General features: G+C 39.6%; 1 protein-coding gene across 1 annotated transcript in view; it reads right to left on the bottom strand.

Annotated features, from left to right (window-relative positions):
- The window catches only part of ip6k2b (inositol hexakisphosphate kinase 2b), a 6,025-nt gene extending 2,715 nt beyond the window's left edge, over positions 1-3,310 (bottom strand). The window contains exon 1 of the mRNA XM_034869841.1: positions 2,700-3,310. Within this exon, the coding sequence (XP_034725732.1) occupies positions 2,700-2,914 (215 nt within the window). The 5' untranslated portion in view covers positions 2,915-3,310. The remainder of the gene's footprint in view (positions 1-2,699) is intronic.
- Between the last annotated feature and the right edge of the window lie 18,696 nt (positions 3,311-22,006).

Raw genomic sequence — 22,006 nt, 5'->3', positions numbered from 1 at the left:
GGGGTGCACCAGAGACTGGTTATGAGTACTGAACGCTAAAGTAAATTCTATTATGGTAATCATTTATAATAATGGGTATCATCTTAGATAATCATTTATCCAAATTATTGAGAACCTGTCTTGTCAGATCTTTTTTTATTCACATTTAAAAAACAACAACAAACAAACAAAAAAACACACATGTTGACAAAGATTCACATTCATACAGCCACTTGCATGTTCACATCTCCACACAAACACGCTTTTTCAAAGTTGACAACATAGATGTGGCAGAAAAACTGAAGTGGAAAGCAGCAACAACCTTAATAGACAGATCATTTTTATGAAGAGCGCCATATGTCAGAACAAAAACAGTGTTTATATGACTCATTAACAAGAGACAAAATACCACACAAGGCTGAAATGTGTCAAACTGAGCAGGACATTTATTGAGCAATTGCTAAGCATCCTCATGAATAAAAAACACAATAAGTCATTATACAGAGTTTCAGGCAGTCTGCAATGACATGAGAAAATGAAGTACAGTTCTCTCTTTCCACATATAAAAACATATATCAAACAATGGCCAAATAAGTAACAGAGAAGGGTTGCTCAACCACATTACAGATAAGCAGTACACTACCATGACTCAGCGACATCCATACAATTTCATAAGACAGGCCTCAAATGATAAAATTAAAACATTTGAAGATGTCTTTGCAATTTGTTAAGAGGTGAAAATCAACCACAGTTTTACAAACTCAAAAACAATCCAGAGGGGGGATGGGGGGGTTTGGGCTGGAACAGTTGTTCCTAGAATCTTCTTTTAACGATCAAAGAAACACAGTGTACCTTAATGGCAATGTTAATTTAAAACACAACCCACAAAAAAGGCAGTTGTAGACCCTCAGCTCCTAGCAGAAGTCCCTAAAAGGGCCTGTGTGTGCTGGGGTGGGGGGTGGGGGTGGGGTGGGGGGCAGAATAAACATCACAGCTGCAGCAGCTGATACAGATAAAGCACAAACAGGAAGGAGAGATGTGGCTGTGGGAAAAGTGATTGAGAGAGAAAGTGGCTAAGATATGGACGCTGCATCCGAGTCAATACAGGATACATTTTACACCCCACAACGTAAGTAGCAGTAGTCTTTACATTACAAAACAGCCAGTGAATAGCCATAGCCATTTACTATGAGACCAACCTGACCAAACAGGGCCAATGCCTAAAAGGCACTGGAGTGTTATTGCATGTTAAACGATGGGCCAGAGGACCCAGTATCAGTTTTTTCTCCAGCGTGTGGCCTGTCATGCGCACTGACATCACCATCCTGCAGGAGGCCCGGTGTTTGACCTTATGGACTGTGTCTTCCACTCAGATGTATTTTTATCATCATCATCATACCAACTCAAAGTGTGGGAACTTATGAGTCACTCTGACTTTATTCACAAGGACGGCTCATGAATTTGTGAAACCGGTGCCTCAATTAATGTTTTCTTGGCCCAATATCATAAATTGGCCGTATTATAACAGCAGGGGTTTGAAAGAGATGTAGATCATTTTCATGGACTATTGTGTTTTTAGGTTCGAAAGGTTCTGGTTCGTCTATCTGGCTTTTATGTCCGTATCTTGGAATTAAAATCCTCTACACAGTCCTCATGCTTTTTAGCCAATACAGACAATGTTCTTGTCATTTTACTGATGTCTCAGGGCTTTAAAAGTATCTCTCCAACTTGTCTACATCTATGGATTTCTTCTGATTACAAGCCACTGCAAGGTGTCCCTGACATTTCCTTTTAAATGTCTTTATCTCCAAGCCAAGCTAATGGATACAAGAATGGACTATGTTCTTTAAAAACAAAATAACTCTTACTGTGTGAAATAAAAAAAGAATAGTTTTATTAGCCCCAGAAGTCCTCTACCATCTTCTCTCCAAAAACCACAATCCTTCTCCTGGGTCTTTTTATAGTCCCATGCTGCATTGCTCAGGGGCCAGACAGGCCTACAGTATTTCAGGACGAGATGTGTAAACCCAGACCGATCTGCTGGCGATTTGATTTCGCCCTGCAGGAAGATTGAGCCTGGTCTAGTGATAGCCTGACTAGAGCTGGACACAACCAAAGGAACATTCAATTCCATTTCCATGTGTGTAGAGGAAATGTGTATTCGTGTCCATGTTTATGTGACGGACCTGAAACCAGATCTGGATGGCTCCTCAAATGGCTTGTGCATTACTTCACTGGTGATATGTCCCATTTATTTTTGATCCCTCTGTGGAAATATACCTATCTAATCCTGAAACCGAAGGCGTCATAAAAGCCTTGCACGGCACTGAAAGGCATGGCTACTTGTCCTAGACAGGCCTTCAGTCTGGATGCTACTTAACCGGTTGTGGGGAAATTGCTTCAACATGAGAATGTCCACAAGTCATAATATGTGGTCACTGACAACAGAAATCTAGAAATCTAATTAAACACATTGCAGTGTGTTGTGTACGCCGTGTTCTTTGAGCCGTTGCATCAATCCACAACCACACTTTACCAAAAGCTAAATAATAACCGATCTTTTTGTAATGTAGGCCTATTATTAAAGGTTACAACTAGCATATCGACAACGTTAGCACAAAGATAAGGAAAAGACCGAAAGGGTTGAAACTAGGATGTGCCAGAACAACAGCTTACATAGCTTGACACTTACAGCTGATTTGGGGTGTGGGGGGGTCTTACCTTTATACTGAGGGGTGAACTTCCTCATCTCGGGAGGGAGGCTCTTGTAGAACTGGTGCTCCCGGGGGATGAGAGGTTTGCATATTGTTTGTTCCCCAAATCGTAGCACACAAGAGTGGCCTCCCACCTGGTGCACGAATGGCTCAAGCATCACCCCTTTTCCGGGATATGGAGTCCCGTCGGCCTGCATAAGGGCTTCCAGAGCGGGACTCATCCTCACTCCGCATCGGACAAATGAGCTGGGGGGGCCCACGTTGCTCGGGAAGCAAGAGGCTCGGCCGCTCGTTTGGCTCCCTATCCTCAAGCTATTTTTGGTTCGCTCGCGCGGGGGCGCTACTGGTCGCCTGCTCAAGCACAGCAGTGGAAAAACAAAGGGTTGAACAGGAAGGACAGAGGACACAACAAATCCCCCGTATTCCCTTTTTTTTCCTTTACAAGGGACACAATTATAAAACTCCTCCGCTGGGTTGGATAATCTCCGTGTTTGTACGTGTAATAAAAAACTACGTATGCAGCAGCCAAGCTGCTTAAAACGTTTTCAAGAGACGTCCGTATCCGTCGTCTTCACCGCCTGGCTGTTACCGAAACTGACGGTGACGGCAGAGCTGATACTTAAACCAGGAAAACAGCAGAAACAGCCAGCAAGTTCCGCCTCTCCTCACAACCAGCCAATCACAGAGCCGCAGCTGTCGCTGGGAGGAACTAAAGGCACCGAGGAGAGGATCAAGCAGATCGAGCAAACAAAGAGGAAGGAGAGAAAACAGGGGGGGAGGGGTGAACAGGAAAATTACTAGACACAAAAACACAGCACTGTGGCCATTTGTATTAATATACTTGCGAATTGCATTGTTCTTGTTACTTTGGAAGCAAGCTACGACAAGTGATTTAAAATGGCATTTCTGTTTCATCACAGTTGCGTTTTCAGGCCTTAGCAATAAAAGCGGTGCATAATGAAAGGATATGTTTGGGTGGCATGTACTTGTAGTGGATGTAAAATATCAATGTGTTAACCTGTGTACATTTTTAACATAAATATAAGTAATACTTATCTTGTTTGTTTATTACATGATTGAGAGGGGCTTTAAGAAAATAGCATTTGTTTCACAGCAGTGGCATACAAACTCACCTTAATGCCATGTTCACATAATATAGCATGGGAAAATTCCCATGTTTACGACTTGAAGTGTCATCACACAACTCAGGTGAAGTTGGATCTGTGAGGTTAAAACCAAACGGATCATTATTATTATCCATTAAATCCAATGGTTTAATTATATTGACAATGAAATAAAAAAAAACATCATGGTAGGTTTTTGAGCCCACTATTTCTTTCCCTGACCCCACCCATGACAGACTATTCATTTGAGATAGCATAACACACATTTAAAAGCTTATGGGCTCTGAAAAACTGTACAAATATTATATTTTCATGGATTCACTTCATAAAGTAACTGCCTTGCTGAAGTTTCTGTCTAAAAAGAGTTCTTCCTCATCACTGTTGCACTAAATGCTTGCTCTTGTGGGAATTACTGGAATTTTTGAGTCTTTGTAAATTATAGTGTGGTCTAGACCTACTCTATCTGCAAAGTGGCTTGAGATAACTCTTTTTATGATTTGATACTATAAATAAAATGTAATTGCATTGAAAGTACTGTAGGCATGACTCATGTCACTGGACAGTAATAGCCTAATCACGCACTAATCTCTGATGTTCCAGTTCTGCACTGGGATTTCAAATGGAAGAAAGGATTCCAGACCCAGGCAGGGAGGGGATTAAATGATCAGGGCACCCAATCTCTTCCCACTGGTCCCAAAGGTAGGGGCTCCCTGGTGGGCTGATGTGAAATGTGGATAAGAACATAAAAAGAGAAGGGAGTGTGTGTGTGTCCGTGCGTGTGTGTGTGTGAATGTTAGGAGTTCAACTTGGCGCTTCCCAGACATTCTGATCCCAGGATCAACAGAACAATACTAACTTAATCATTCCAGTCCATTTTTTGGTAAAGAAAACCGTGTTGTGTTACCGTGTGAAGGATTTACCTGTCTGATTGCAAAGCTGGAGAGTGGGCCTCCACACTGGGGTTGGGGATAAACATGTGTTTTTTTCTGTGTGTGATCTAAACTTTGTAACTTCCAGGACCCTCAGTCTTATGTAAAGAAGCCCAGAGATCTCGTTATAAATATATTTTTTTAAAGATTTGTTCAACCTAATGTTTTTTATACTGTCTATCATAGTGATGCTAATCTCGAAACTGTTACAAAACAATAAACTCTTTAATATTGTTTCTTATTACAAACTGTAAATCCACAAATCTAAGATTATATATCCAGTATGAAGGATGCAAGAACTTGTGTGATCATGTGTATGAGTTGCGGACTTTCTAGCTAATCACTGTGGACTTACTGATGTGTGAGTGTTATGTCATCTTAGCATGGCTTCCACTATCATGTCATGGGTCCTTGCCCCAGGACAAAAGATCCAGGCTGTGCCACAGGGCCCTCAATCCAGCTATGAAACAGAGCAGTGATGCAACAGCCATAACCTTCTCCTTGCACATTGTATGATGCGTGGCCTTCTACAAACACAGGACACATTGTAAACTCCACCCACGAGAGATGCAGCAGAAATCTCTAGAAAAATGCCTTGTACAAATACATCAGTACTTAGGGAAAATTAAATGTTGAAACTTTTTCTATTACCATTCAGCTCAGATGCCAGTGATGGAATGTAACTAAGTTAATTTACTTAAGAAACATACTTAAATTAAAGCAACTCTCGCCAAAATGCAACCTAGGGTCTTTTTGTTTATGTACCTAAGTCAAACTTTATCTAACGTATTTTCCTTTTTCGGTCAAACAGCCTTTTAAATGGGAGTGCTAGGGGCACTACTATGATAGAATCAAATTTGCTCTTTTTAAAACAAAAAGAAGGCTCTACACAACATGAGACTTTGCTGATAGTATCACTAGAGGCTCTACACATGAACTCGAGCATTGAGAACATTGTTTGTGTACACAGAGTTTACAAAAAAGAACGATGGTTTTGAACGACTTTAGCAGTTGTTCATGCTATCCGCCATTTACCCAGTCTAAAATAGTCAATCTCTAAAGTACTTTTACTTAAGTAGCCTAAAGGATCTGAATACTTCTTCCATCCCTGTCCTTGTTACTGACCGCTCCCCCTATAAATAGAGTTTTTGACAATATTGATGTAAAATTCAATGTTTCTGATCACTCTGACTCAGCCTGTGCCCCCGCAATCTCTGGCCACCAAAATGAGTTCTACTTTATGATCAGGCTCATACAATCTTGGAGAGATGAGGTGTAAACGTCACACAGAAGAATTGACAACTAGCTGACCAAATCAAGCCCTTGTTGAGAGAAAAACACTATACTGTTATGCCTTTTTACAGTACCCTTACCCTGAGCGTGTGAGTGTGATCACTCTAGTTTATCACTCATCTGTCAGCAGTTTGGCCCAGTTTTCCTGATGGATTATTCTAAATATTGTGTGGTCTCCCAAATGGATATTTACTTAGACCCATAAGGAAGCGGCTGTACTCTGCACTTCAATTGAGGTGGGAACATACTGCATATTTGTCAAGCCAACCTGTTAGTCTTCATTTTTGATGTCGGATGTCTAGAAAGTCCTGTCTTTATGCACTCCACCATCCTCCCCAATCACCGACCCCACACACATAGGCAAGCACATTAATACATTCTTACACATGTTATGTATGCATGTGCAAGTGATATTTTTATGTATGCAAAAGTAAAGTGCAAGTGAAGTATAAAATTTTGGCAGCTTTTCAAACACCTCAGTAGACACAGTTACTAAAGACAGAAAATCACAACAGTGTTATTCTACCGACTTGACATCCCTATCCATAAGCCCTCCCCCTCCCCCCAGACACGTGAGGAAGGGAAACATGTGTGAGACTGAGAGCTTGCATTAGAAAGGGGATGGGCCTATGCCTCCCTTATTTAGGCTACAGGCAGCTTTAGTAATAATGTGTTGATAGTGGTGAGTGTTGCTGGCACTCTGACACTGCCAAGTCAAGGACAGCATTGTTTACTTGCATTCCAAACCACCAACCATAATCCTCGCCCTCATCATTGCTCCCACCTTTACATGTATCAATGCATAAAAGGCTCATCGAAATTCAGAGGGTTTACATTTAGTTTAAAATATATATGTATTTATATATATATATATATATATATATATATATATATATATATATATATATATATATATATATATATATATATATATATATATATACAGTGAGGAAAATAAGTATTGAACACCCTTCTATTTTGCAAGTTCTCCCACTTAGAAATCATGGAGGGTTCTGAAATTGTTTTCATAGGTGCATGTCCACTGTGAGGGACATAATCTAAAAGAAAATCCAGAAATCACAATTTAAGATTTTTTAACTATTTATTTGTATGATACAGCTGCAAATAAGCATTTGAACACCCAGCTAGAATTTAGACATTTTTCAAGTGTAATTTCACTTATTGTTCTTTGTAAAGGCGATGTAAGCGATGTTGGGTGACATTACTTCTTGTTGACGTTAGAAGTATTTTCAAACAAAACAAGACCAGTTTGCCCCTCCCTCTTCCTAATCCCAGCCCCTCCCCCTCCTTTCTGTGCTTCAGAGCACCAACCCCACACCCCACAGCCCAAATCCTTCTTGTTGGTTACTGGCTGGAATGCTGGAACACTGTTTGTGTATGCTTTGTGGTGCAGGTGGGCACAGTTTGGTTTGTTGTCGTTTGTAGACCCTGGGCTGTCTACAGAGACCACTTTTTTTTTGCAGTGTGTTCTGGGGACAGGCAGCTCGCGGATAGTGAGGAGAAGTTTGCTTTATCTGACAACAAATGTTGTAGCCTAAAACACGCACGGCATTGCTTAGAGCACCTTTAACAAAAACAGAAAAAGGTGCTTGACAAACAACACTCAATTCTACAAATAATTGGTCAGAAAACGTGAGTCATGGCAATTTACAGTAAATTAATCATCTATTGCGGGAAAAATACTTCCTCTATTGATGCCTGACACTCCAATAAATCCTCTTGCAGCCAAGCGTTAGGAAACTAGCCTACTGTACTGTTTACACAGCTGAGGGTTGTCAAAAGCAGAGGCTAAAGAGTGCACAGACACTACACAGACAGATTGTATTGGGAAGAATAGGTTTATATAAACTGTATAATGCTGATGCCAATGATCTTCACAATAAGTTGGCCATTTAATTCAATCCTTAGAATATGTATGGTAGTAGAAGTTGAGAAATTGGAATTTGCACTGAATCAAAATGCTGGTTTTGCCAAAACTGCCCAACTACTGCATGTCTAGCAATGGGAACTTGAATTTCCCACTTGTAATAGGCCTAGATGGTTATCCTTTAGTTTCTCAAAAGCAACCTTACAACTTCTGATTCTTCAAGTCAGGAATCTCAAGTCTCACACACGCATTTCAACCAGTTCACACGGTCACACGCCACATCTTGTATTTCTCACACTGAGAAGGTAACGCCCACCAAGTTGTGCCGCTAACGTTGTGTTCAATTAACGGACGAGGCACAGGCGCTTAGAGTGAAGATTCTTGCCGCCAAAATCAAGTTCACTGACAGATTCCTCAAGTGCATTCCTGAAGCCCAATTGAATTGTGGCACATGGTCGTGCACATGCCTGTGCTGCAATGGCCTATGGCTGGAGTAGAAGAGCTATTGGCCCAGCTGATCCCACTGAATCAATTTACAGGTTTCAGGCAGCGGGAGTATTAGGGATGGATTTATGCAACCTTTGCTAAACTACAAGCAGCTCAAGATTCCAGTAAAAAGCAAAGTTACGTCCACTAGAAATCACTGACATTGCAGAAACAAGCTGCGGCATCTATCCCATATCATGTGCACGTAAGTGAGCGTTCAAAACAAGCATGACCTTATGGCATTGTGCCAACATAAACTGTACTTGGCACATTGACCAGTGGCAGGAAAACATCCAAAAGTGACAGACATAAATGCATGCAGTCACGAGATGCCTTGACATTGGATGGTTGATGTGTTTAAGGTTCTAGGCACAAAAAGGATTGCCTGCACACGGCTCTCACCTCTGAGCTAACACTAAACGGGGTGACCTGGGGGGAACTGGAGGGTGTGTGGAAGCAGAATTGAGAGGGCCAACATTTTTAAAAAGAGGTACTCAAATGCACATGCCCGGCTTACACAACCAAAATGCTTGGATCACAACAATCAAGGGAGTGTGACTTTATTCTCTGGTCAGGACCTCATTACTCCACTATCTTTACTACTCTTATTGCAATTCCTTCACTTACTTAACAATCCATTACTGTTTGAAACAGTACCATTTTCATATCTTTGCAATATCTAGACATATACGTATATGTTTATATATGGATATACATATCTATGTAGTCCACCCAGGGCTGATAATAATATTAAAATAACGAAAGCAACCCTCTTAGCAAAAAATAAAATTATACTAAATAAAAAATACAACTTAAAAAGTAAGGAAATATAATATAGAAGCATACACACATCTGCACCCCCATACATTTCTAATCAGACATCTATACGTATTGACATACAATATATGCATACACTTTTACTTAAGAAATATAGGAGTTGATTTGCATTCAAAAAAAGTTAACACACACAATAACTTCACTTAAAACACAATAACTTAGTTCATTTATTCAATTATCAGTCTACCAAACAGCACTAAAAAAAGCAAGGACGGACATGACTGAATAACTAAATTATTTTACTATTTTATTTTTATAATAATAATTTGTGTGGGTATGTTTGTCCGCATATTTACTCCTCTTAGGTACATTTTACTATGCATGTTGCGTTATGTTTTTCTTTCCCAACCCGGCCCTGCCTCTGTTCTTCTTTACATTATTTTATCAATCTAAATTCCTCTAACCTTTCTGTTTAAGTTGTTGCCTTTATATTGTATCCATTTAGACCAGTGTCTTTCATTGTCAAATTCTTCATTTCTGTTTCTGTATGTTATTCTCTCCATTGTAGATTGGATTATTGATGGTTTCAGCCAGTTTCTTGTTATCTGCTTCCTGGCTGCAATTCTAAAAATTCTTCACTCTCTTGTTTTAGCTCAGGTGGTGATTTTCCTAAGAGTATCTTTACATAGCAAATTGTTGTTTGCTGCTAAATTATTATGCCATGCACCTCTAAAAAGCACTGCAACCTCCTTCTGCTGTTGGAGATAATACCATGCTGTCAGCTTGACATTTTCCCCCTGGCAGTGACCAACAAGCTAGACCCTGACCCATTTTAAAGGAAGCAGCTGATTGCTCCTCTTAAGTCTGCAAGGGGTGGGACCGTTTGTAAACATAGATGCCAAAATGTAATGTGAGGCATGTAGACTTTGTAAGGAGAAATGACTGTGTGTGTGTGTGTGTGTGTGTGTGTGTATGAGGGCGAGCAAATTGATATGAGTCTCACAGTTTATCTTTCTGTCTGTTGTGCAGGCCACCACTCACATTTGAAAAATAATGAAACATGTTTAACTGCACCGTGTTATGGCCCCGTTTCTGCACCCAGAGGATCAATGCTAGTTATGCACTAGCACATTACCATGGGAACAGTCTCGAGAGGACAGCATGTATGTGAACAGTGTGCTAAGAGAACCTCAATGTTTTACTGGGTTGTGATATGTTAGGATCTGATGCCGAATTGTTTAGAAAAGGGTTTCCATTTCCAGTCAAAAGTGTAATGTTATCATGCAGCATTAAATATACAGTGTGATGTGCCACCTCCTAATACGCTTAACTTCTCTTTATTTCCTCTATTTCACTATTCATGTACAGATTACCAGGACGCAACACTTTATTCTGGACCCTGTAGAAAGGCGTTCTGTGGCAGAACAGAATCTGTGGCTATGGGCCCCTCCCTGGGCTCCCAATTCATTCTAGTGTCTTTGTTACTGTACTCGGTCCCCTCCCCCCTCCCCAAGTTCATCCCCCCCCTGCACATGCTACACTTCTGCCTCCGTTTATATATAGCCGCTGTGGCTCCTTTCTGGCTGTCTATTTTAGCTGTGCTGGCACATTGTTTTACACACCTACACTCCGCCAAAGTTAGCCACCCCCTTCCCCAACTTTACCCTTGACTACTAACCTCCGCCAGATAAACAGGCTCCCCGAGCTCTAATTTCCCCCGGACCTGAAGGAAATATTGGGTCAGATTTTGGACTGAGGTGTTTGTCCGCATGTGGCCTTTAGGCACTTTCCAAGCCGGCATACCAAGTCTTATCCACGTGCCAGACAGACGCCCACAGCCCTGCCCCCTGCTGCCCCACATCCTGTCTGGCCAACTGTCACATCTAATTCCTGCCAAAGTTAAAGCATAGTAGGTGTCTCTTGGACAAGTGGACAAGAACGAATCAACGCTGGCAATTACTGAGCATGTATATGGCAAGTGCAACCTTTCACACATCTTATCTACTGTTGTGTAAACCCTTCGCCATCCTGTAAATGTGCTGAGCAGCTCATTGCCAACAGTGTCCATCTTAATAGGTTATGTAGCGTTAAAATCTTCCTGAAATCATGTTTTTAAAATAAAATATTTGTTCCTGTTCACTTGTTAAATGCCAACATTTTGAAACAAGGGGAATATTAAAGAAAGTTTTCTTCATTTGAATGCACATTTTTTTCTAATTTGTTAGTAATTGGTTAATTTGTTGTTACAAACAACAATAAAACAACCATTACAAAAAAAATGAAAGTATAATAAATCTTTCATCGTAGAAGAAAGAAAGTCTGTTGCTATACACTGATTATTATTACTTTGTAACAAGGTTCCTCTGTCGCCACAGTAATCCTTGTTGTGTGATGTATCACTGTATCCACAGTTCAACAAGCTGTCAACACCTCCACTATTTAGGAGCAGGATGCAGCACTCATATGGTTTCCTGAGAGTAACAGATACACATGCACACACACAGATGCAGGGATAACTCAACGCAAGATGTAAAGTCAAAAGTCCCATCCTTTGTACAAAAGAATACAAAAAACAAGGCTAAACTGAAACATTTCTTTCAAAGAGCGTACTTTACTGAAAATCTAAATATTGTACTCTTATTGATGTAAATATCAACTACATGCCAATCAACACTGTGATAACAAGTTTATAGCCCCGCAGTCGCTGTGCTTCTCAACCCAGTCAACACGGCCAAACCAAACAGGCCTAGCACAGAAAAAATGAACAAAATACAGTACGAACTACATTTTTACTAAAAATTAAGCAATCGTTCAGCTCATTAACAAAGTACTGGGTACATGTTTGTTTTCATGTGATGCAACTTGATAGAGAGTGGTGACAGAATGCATGCAGCAGAATCTTGCATGCCTGAAAAGCTTGGTGGGTGGAAACTGTTGAGGAAAACAAAACTGTCCGCTCTGCATTTCTCCCTGCAGCTCCCTTTGCATCAATGAGTTCCATATGACACAAATATGCACCAAGTGAAAAAAAAAAGTTTGGTTTTTATTAATAAAACCGCTCCACGTGTTGCACAGGATGTCCCGTGGCACCAAGGACTGCCAAAATCTAGAACCATAATATTTAGATTTTCACGCACACACTTGCCTGGGCACACACTAAAATATCTATTTAGACTGAGCTCAGACTTGAACATGTTAGAGATTCAGCCCAAAACAAACAGAGCATGGGGAACATTACCATTGAAGGATTTCCATTAAAAGCTAATGTTCATTGGAGTACATGAAAGTACTCAATGGTTGAATCTTTCAAACCAAGGAGCATGAGCTTTAAAACCCCAACTTACTATTTTTTTTCCTACAGTGTAGTTAATCCTTTTTAGGTGGAAGGTCATGACCATGAATGTCCTCACCGCAGTGTGCACTGGTTTACTGTCAAATGTACACCCAGTTTTCTTTTTCCAGGAAACGTGGGGTAAACATCATCTGTTAAAATCAAGAGTCAAGACTCCTCCTCTCTTGGCTGGACATAGAGAGCGTGTTATTGTTTTCAGTCTGCAGATGTAAGGGCTTTTGGAGTTCCCTCACATGGGTGTGTGTGTGTGTGTGTGTGTGTGTGTGTGTGTGTGTGTGTGTGTGTGAGTTTGGGACCTAGACGTGTATGTGCATGGCCTGTACATGTGCATGTGCAGATGTTTGAAGGAGAGGAAGAAGTGAATAAAGGCCCTGTGTGCTCCTCCAGTATTATGTAAGTGTATCCAATCTGACATTATATTGACCCTGAGTACAGACTGTTCAGAGAGGGTGCTTCCAAACACACACAACCAATGTCATACTGCCATTAAAGTAAGAATAATCTAGTTTAAGCATGAAGCTCATATATTACATATTGTTGGAATAATAAAATTGGAACCCAAACCATGTGCAAACATGAAAGCTGTGAAAAGTAAAAGGTGTTTAGTAGCTTGTTGCACTTGCCTGTCAAGTCTCAAATACCAGAGATGAGAAAGACATGCAATAAAGATCTCCAGCTGAATACAAAATGGTGATGGGGGTGATAATGCATAGTGTCAGTGTCTTAGACCACTAAACCACCAAAACACTCCGATGATAATTTAACTTTGACCTCAATAGCTTAAAAAAAACAGAAGGAATGTTAACTGTGATAGACTGACTAGAGTGTCATGCAAGTCTTTTTCAGTATTTTTATGCCTTCCTGGAACATAACCAACTGCTTTGGAAATACAGAAAAATGATAAATAGGTCAAACTTTGGTAAATGGTCTGCAGCAGACAACAGAAATGCACTTGATTCATAGTAAATTAACTTCAAACAAGCACTTGTCGTCTTGTGACATGCTAAGCCGTGCATGCTTATAGGTTTGTATCATTTTATTAAGAATTTCAGAGGTTATGAGTCAAGAACCTCCACGTAGACAGCCAGCTATTGCCTTGTACACACTGAGAGGAAAGGTTAAGGCAATTTCGGCATACTGTGATTACTAGCATAAAGGTAGTCTAAGACAATCAGATTCCCAATGGTAAAAACAGTATTTGTTGTGTTGTAGGTATATGGTGCACTGTGTATATCTGTCAGGACACGGTGCACAAAGCTTAAATTATGCTGATAATTGATGAACAACTCAACTGAGATGACATGAGGATCTTATTTGTTACCATTGTGGGATGAGCACATTCATAAGCACACAATAACTAGTTGTGTTTTGATGTAAGCAAAGAGCGAGTGGACGACTATGGTAATGTAACTAAAGTTCTAAAACATTTCAGTGTTTGTTAGAAGCTTTGTCTGAGCAAATAAAGACAAATGTAAATGAGAGTTTTGAAATACTAACTCAGCCATCAAACCTTGTTGTATTCCAGCATGGGACATTGTGTTAGCCTTCTTGTCTCCACTCCCACACAGATACTTTTGCATTGGTAAATGCAGACAGGCGAGGTCTGGATTATATTCAGCTTTCAGAACAACTCACAAAGCACTGAACTTTACTCAGGCTGTTTAGCCATGTGGATCCCACCAAAGCTTTCATTATGGTACCAATGTACTGCAGACAAACAAACTGACCGAAGCACCAGATGTATTTGTTTATAATCAGTGCATTGACCAGTCAATACTTCAATACCACTGATTAGTGCTATCATGGTGAGAAACCATCAATATCTCCCACTTTTGGAAGCACTTTAGAAGGCTGCTATTGACTCTGCTGCTGCATTCACTCTCTGTTCTGAGAAAGTGGATATTCATCAACGTCAGTGAAACAGGTCAGTGTAAGAGATCTAGGGTGGAGAGCTTTGTTCTAAACTTGTTAGAACAAAGCTCTCCACCCTAGATACACTGATCCTTTGCTGAAACCTTTTAATGATTTGCTTAATACACTTCCCATATGGTTTTGTTGACTCAATGCCAATATCAGTCACATCAGCAATCTATTTGAAAGTGACATGCCAGAGTTTTCTAGTGTGAGTTAGGAGGAAGAAAGAGGTCTGGCTTCATGTGTTCCCAGGCCTGCTGACAGGAAATAGTTATAGGGGTCGCCTTGAGAGCTATCATGCATTCCTCAAAATTCAATTTCTTGTCTTAAAGCTGAAGTCAAGTTCCTAGTAGTACATTACTTAGAACTGCTATTGAGTATGTGGATGTGATCCGGAGCTGCATGTTTGTTAGTTTCACATCAGGTTAAACGTAAACGAGTTAGAGGAGGATTGCCTAAAATAGCTTGCATAGCACACTGCTTTGCTTAGACTTCTCTACATTGATATTATGTGAGAGACCTGAAGCGTGGTCCAGTCTACATAACAGACATTAGTCAGAGGTCATGCAGAAAGACACAATGACATCAATATCTATTAAATCATTTTCCTAACAGACTGAGCATTTCTGAAAAAAAGGTAATCAGACAGATACGGACTAAGATTGGTTTGTGAAGGTTAACTGTAAAATGAGCTTGGCTGTTTAAGTTTCAGAGCACAACGAGTTTGAATAATTCACAGCAGTAAACTAGATGTCGAGCACTACTTCCATGATGAAAATAAGCACACAAATTGCTCCACAATTGGATTCCAACATTTCTTTTTTGGATCTGGTTTTAAACTGGTTTCAGCAACAAAACTCACATTGTAAAGAAAGTCTTCTCTGTTCTCTATTTGACATTGAAGGGCAATGTACAAAATATTCAGGTATTCATTTAGATAAAATGTACCTGGCACACTTTGAATTTTAGTTATTTGAGTCTCAGTTCTTAAATATTAAGGATTTGTTTTGTTGCACCTATAAGTGTATCTGAAAGTGGTTCAGATACACAGTTCAACAAAGATGACTCAAACTAAAAATTAAAATAAACCTTACTGTAAATCCTTTTAGCTTGACATCATAAAGCTGCTGATATTCTTCTTCATATTAGCATCTATGATTCAGATACAGATTATCAGAATCATATATGCTAATCTGTTTCTGCAGTAGCATCACAAAAAGTTTCTTTATTTCCCTTTACAGAACATGAAAGTGCTGACTCAGCAGACCTAAACTTCCCTGCAGCATAAGTAACTCCGCAAATTAAAAAAAAAAAAATTCCCAGTATGTAGACTATATATAATGAGTGCTATTCGCGTGTCACAATTTTCTCTAACTTTCCAACCAACCGTTCCATGTGCAAATGTTGATCAATAACTCATCAGGCTAACTGTTTTAAAACAATCTGTATGGAACAGATCCCTAAGGCAGGTTCATTGATTTGTAACATTGTGATGCCTGTTTTGTTGCACTTGGCCCCGAGTGTGTTTCCAGTGTGCCATTGGTATATAATCTGTTTGGGTTTGATATTTACTTTGAAAACATAATAATTAAGTATAATTAAAGCGATTACAATCCCTATTTTCTATTAAAACAATATATCAAGTAACACTGCGAATACAATACTTTTATTCAAATACATAGTTTCCCTCACTTCACAGAGTTTTATAGTAAATTTCCACTGATTGTTAAGCTGTCCGGCCCATTAATTACTGTTTTGGTCCATTCTCACAACTCTCATAGTGTTGTTTTACTACAGCAGGCAGCTGTCAGACAGACAAGTTAGCAACTAACTGGTTAACACAGTGGAGCATTTAGTTGCTAAAGGGACAGATTCTTTTCTCAGGGGATGGTAGAAACAAAAAACAGAGCTAAAATGTTAAGTACTGCATGGGAATTCACCAGGTGGCCAGAAACATGATTTCACATAAATGATGATGTTGCTCTGTAACTACTGGATGTATGAATATAATAAGCAACTGTTTGCTTACAAGTTTTCTCTAATAGATTAACAGGTGTTAATATGTACATGTTGTGTTCACAACTTGTTTCTTCTGACCCATGTGGCCAAAAAATAAGATACTGCATGTTTAAGTTTCTATTTTAACGTATTGAACAATATAATCTAGGCATTAAAACACAACCTGTGCTGGGGAGATGTAGGTTATACACCAACTAGTTAATACATTTCGCGTTTGAATAGACACAAGAAAGTTAAAGAAATAGTTCCATACATATGTGTGAGTGATGTACCGTAAGTCCTGTTTGCATAATTAGTATTTAAAAGCAGTATATGTTTGGCAGTGAGGGTGTGGATTAAAACTGCTGCTTTGATTTTATTGCTTTAAGCAGTAGCATCAGGTTATTGCAGTGTTTTTCTGCTTTTTCTTATAGCATGATGGATGCACGTTTCTGCAATGATCGACCAAAAAGATGCACGCTTTCAATATCTCACTTGCCTTCCTATTGAAACATGTCTACAAAGCTTGTAATGGTGAATAGCACATTTTCATTTGTCTTTTCTAAGTTATAACTCTGTACTTTTTTTATTGTATAGAGGTAAAATTGTCCAAAAAGGATCTATCATTGAATGCATAGTGCCGTGTAGTTTTCCCCTCATCGTCTGCATATGCAATTATTTCTAATTGCAGATGCACCCCCCCCCTTCTCTCTCTTAGCTTACATATCTCACTTACTGTGTTTGCAACAATTATAGTGGAAATGGGTTCCTCCCCCTAAAACGTATTGAAAACTCACATCATGTTCTCATCCCCTCACTCCCTCATCCCACCTGCGTCTCTCTCTGCTACCACCCCTCTCTTTGTTGCGGTGTGGAATTTTCCGAGCACAAAAAGTGCTGCAGTGTGTGATGGTGTAAAGGAAGATGAAAAAGAGGGAGGAAGGAGGTACGATGTGCTACTTAACACACACCACAAAACACCCTACAATATACATGAGAAAAACAAATAAATACTGAGTAAGTACATTTAGGGGAATAAATTATCAAGTCTACTTACATCTATATCTCCATTGCATGCATTAAATCATTGGTGTGTTCATTTTCCTTGCAACAGTTACAACCAATGATGTGCCCACTTATTTTTTTGTTTATTTACAGTGGAAGTAATCTTGCACGAAACATTGTTTTATCATTTATTCAAGTTATGATTACTGATACTCTGCTCTCTTGGATGTAAACAAAAGACTACTGTTGTATGGAATTGCATGGTGTGTGGTAAAGACTTGAATAGGCTGGATAGATGCCATGTGTTCTCCATGTTTATTCCATATTGAGAGGCCAAATGATGTACACATGGCCATATTATTTTATAATGATACAGTCTCCCCGTTCAGAAAAAAAAATTATTTTCTCTTTCTGACCTCTGGTTTTATGACAAGGTTTGTCTTTCTCTCATGACCATAATAATTACTTGTGTTTGACAACATCACTTCCTCACATTATCTTCATTTGCTACATCTAAAATAAAGTGGGCCTACATTTTCCCAAGTGCAATGATGGAGAAATAATTCCCGGTTTTTACAAGCATTTTCAGAAGTAAGGAGTCTCTGATGACCAGTCTTAAAAAAAACTAGGCTCTCTTGTAAGTACAGTGAATGTTACCGACAAGACACAAAATACTGAGTGAAACTGGAGGATGTGTTATAATTCTCAGCAGAAGAAAGATTGGTTGTTAAGGATGAATGGTTCCCAGCAGGTTTGAGAAACGTCCCTACAAGAAAACACTCATGCCACAGTCAGACCGAAGAATTTTTGGTGAAAAAGTGGAGGAGGTGATTGTAAATGTGTTAATGGCATTTTTTGATTGTGACAACTGCGTGGCAATGGGCCTCTGTGGTACTGTGGTAATGGCTGCAGTTTAAGGTCATTTCGTGGGCAAATTACTAGGGCAGGTTTTTTGCTGCAGTACGTTGGGACAGTACCATAACGATGACGTTTTCAATGGTGGGGGGGGGGGGGGGGGGGGGGGGGGGGAGAGGGAAAGTGAAGATAAACATAGATCATTGTCTTGCGTCACTAGTGATGTGGAGGACATGGCAGCATTTACCCTGATGCTGGGACTGTTTGAGACCTCCCATCTCCAGTAATCTCAGTAGGGCATACAGTATACACAATCAGTACATTATATACAACTGAACTAACTACAAATAACACTTTTCTTTTACTTTTTCACTTTCACGTTTACAAAAAGTTTTGTTAAATGGACTCTGGCTTCAATGGATCACATACAGGTAATTGGATAACTAATCTAAAGAAACTGACAGTTGTTTTTGGAAGTCTTTGAACCAGTGAAACAGTTTTACCCTACTAGCTAATTACTTTCAATTATTGTAGAATAGGGCTCAATTATGAACCCACATGGATGTTTTTTGAGTGAGTGTACTTTGACAATTCTGCAGCATAAAGCGGAGTAAGATGTTAGATATATTATATTAAAGAGTAGATATTATATTATTGTAATGTTAAAACTCACTCAAAATTGGATTGTAAATATTAGTGCAATCACTTGGATCCCAGTCCCAGCCTATGAATATTTCAGGGTCATTGGAATTAGAGGTGATGGCCATGACATTCATTTAGCCGGTTTGACACATATGAGATATATCCATGGTAACAAACAGCAGCCAGCGGATGTGTGGGTGAGAAACCTCAGTCACTCCTCCTTGAATACTTCTATCATATGTTTTTGTCACTTTTTGGTGCCAAAGGAAACTAGACCCAGTGAGCCTTGTGACAGATGGGGTTTCATGGGAATCCTGACAGGCCCGGGACCTGGGCCAGAGTAGGGCTCTGCCATAAGTGCCACTCATCTGTCCTTGTATGCACAAGCCAAGGGGCACTGTCAAAGCAAACCATACCAAAAGAAAAGAGTAGGAAGGTCTAGAAAGGTTGTTGATATATAACCATCTTAAAACACAGGTATTAGATAAATTATTTACAAGGAACAAAAAAAACTTCCTCTCATGAGACACTCTCTTTAACACAAACTCAATCTTACAGCTTCTAATATAAAGTGTATTCTTTCCTCGTACCAGAGCTATAGGAATGTCTCTGAACCTCTGGCCTATGTACTCTAGTTTCAGCCTGTCTGACTCAATCTGTCCCACAGAATAATCCTAGAGTTGCATAACCCTGACTCCAAAGCCCACCACCACCACCACCACCACAGTGGTAAATCCCAGAGATCAAGAGAGCAATCGGACAGAGGAAGGGCAGAATGAACAATGAAGAGACAGGTTGAAATAGAAGGGGTTGTGACCAAAAAACAAATGTCAACACATCTCCCAATGTACAGTACACCACATCCATTTGATTTGTGTTGTCATTAATTATGCCAGAAGGAGATGTACTTGTATGAGATAATGAAGTGAGATAGATGAGAAGTCAAGAGATTTCCCAACTATTCTTGTTGGGTGTGGGGAGACCAGGGACAGTTGTAACACTTTTCGCAATTTTTAGCAATACCTCAAAAACCATTTACACTGGAATAACCAATTTGTTATATTATAAACCTCAATCTGTCAACTGCTGAAACCATTTATTTAATTGGTTTTAGGAAAAATGTACATGTTGCAAAATAGAGTTTAATACAATCTCTCCACTGTTACAACTGTCCCGGTGTACAGGGACAGTTGTAACACTGGTCAGGGACAGTTGTAACACATGTCTAAAATATAAATAATGAATCAATCATATACTCTACATGGAAAACATCATGTATCAGTCATGTTCTTGTAACTTTTTATTTCATATTTTTAAGAAATGCTTACCTTTTTCATACTACATGACAAAAAATAAAGAGTGATTCGATTATAATGCAACAAAATTATCTCATGGGTAGAACACCTAGACACATCCCAAAAAAACACCAACAAGAAATATGTATAGGCTGCTTTAGCCACGAAGATTAACAGATCTTAATGTGAAAGTCAGCCAATGACAAATATAGGTATAGGAACACCTAAGCAATCACATGTTTCCACTGACTATCTTTATATAATAGTATAAATAATAATTACATTACATAAGCTGATGCTCTTATATGCTCTGGAACACAGTGGTTGATGTACCACAGTGGGAATTGAACCCAGATCTCCCACACCAAAGACATATCATAAAATGGCTGGTGATACTGGGACGGTTGTAACGGGGCGTTACAACCGTCCCAGTATCACCAGCCATGTTTTCATCTCATGTCAGCTGGCTTAAATGCTAGTTTGACACTTGTTAGCCATTTCCATTTTTAGCTTACAAAACAGTGATTGTAATAATACTTGTTTGAATTCATAGACATTGAATCTTGTAACAGCATCCAAAAAAGCAACTCACAAAGAAAAGTAACTTTTTTACCTCAAAAACAGTCTTTTGTTGATAACTCCTTCAGGAAGTTTCAAATGTAGAACCCTTGCTGGGAGAATGGAGGGAAACGAGCTGAGCACAACCACAGTGAGTGTCATCACTCTAGAGTGTTTCTGATTGGAGGAATTCGAGGTGTTACAACCGTCCCCTGTTACAACTGTCCCTGGTCTCCCTAGTTTTCACAAATAACGTCTGTCAAAAAAAGAACTGGGAACTTGGACAGGCCTCCCTGGCCAAAAGGTTAAATATGTGAGAAAGTTGGAAAAGGAAAAAAGCAAAAGGAGCCACCCCGAAATCTTCTAAGATCTTGCAAGATGGAGGGAGGGATGTTGGAAGTAACCTTCAGAGACAATGCTAAAAACAGCTCAGCCATTTAGTAGGAGAGAAAGAAAGGTAAATTATAGCCTGTGCCAGAGGATAAGAGGACAAATTTGCTCTTAACGAAAATAGCTTAAATATAGGCCGGAAGGAAGGGGGAGTTGACACAGGACTCTTAAGAGTTTGAAATTGCTTCTTTCCATACATCTCTTGGAGCATTTTCCACCCTTGCTCCTGAGTAAGGTAGGCTTACCTCATAACCTATGTCAGTGAACTCACACATATTGCCTTCCCTGGTGGAAACCCTGGTGGAAACACGATCCTCATGGACTAAGATCCAATAGGACAAAGATCTTTAACAGAGGTCTGTGAACCCAAGACGGTCCTCAGAGATACTGCAGTTAGGGCCCCAATTATTGTTTGATTTTTTTTTTTCAAAAGTTAAAACATACATTGGACTCACTGTGCCTTCCATGTGTATGTTTAACATTACAACATGCTGTGTAAATAATAAATTAATATCAATCAATCCATTTTTACCCATTCTGCCAAGTTTAATAACGTTACTGAATTTTCTACAATATGCATTATGTTGCATGGGGGCCCCTACTCTGTCTCTCTTTCAGTTCAAAAACATTCCTCTAAACCTCTGCACTAGGCAATTTTGGATTTTTACAGATATGAACTAGAATTACCGCCTCAAAGTTGTATGCCACCGCCAAACAGTGATGTTGCAGTTTACAGTCCTTCCTGTACAGACTCATATACTCAATATCAGTTTCAAGGTAGGCACCCAAGATTAGTGTCACCGATTC

Source organism: Etheostoma cragini, chromosome 4 (assembly GCF_013103735.1).
Source record: "Etheostoma cragini isolate CJK2018 chromosome 4, CSU_Ecrag_1.0, whole genome shotgun sequence".
Lineage (NCBI taxonomy): Eukaryota > Metazoa > Chordata > Actinopteri > Perciformes > Percidae > Etheostoma > Etheostoma cragini.
Note: the sequence above shows the minus strand (reverse complement) of the source record. Positions and strands in the feature narration are given on the sequence as shown.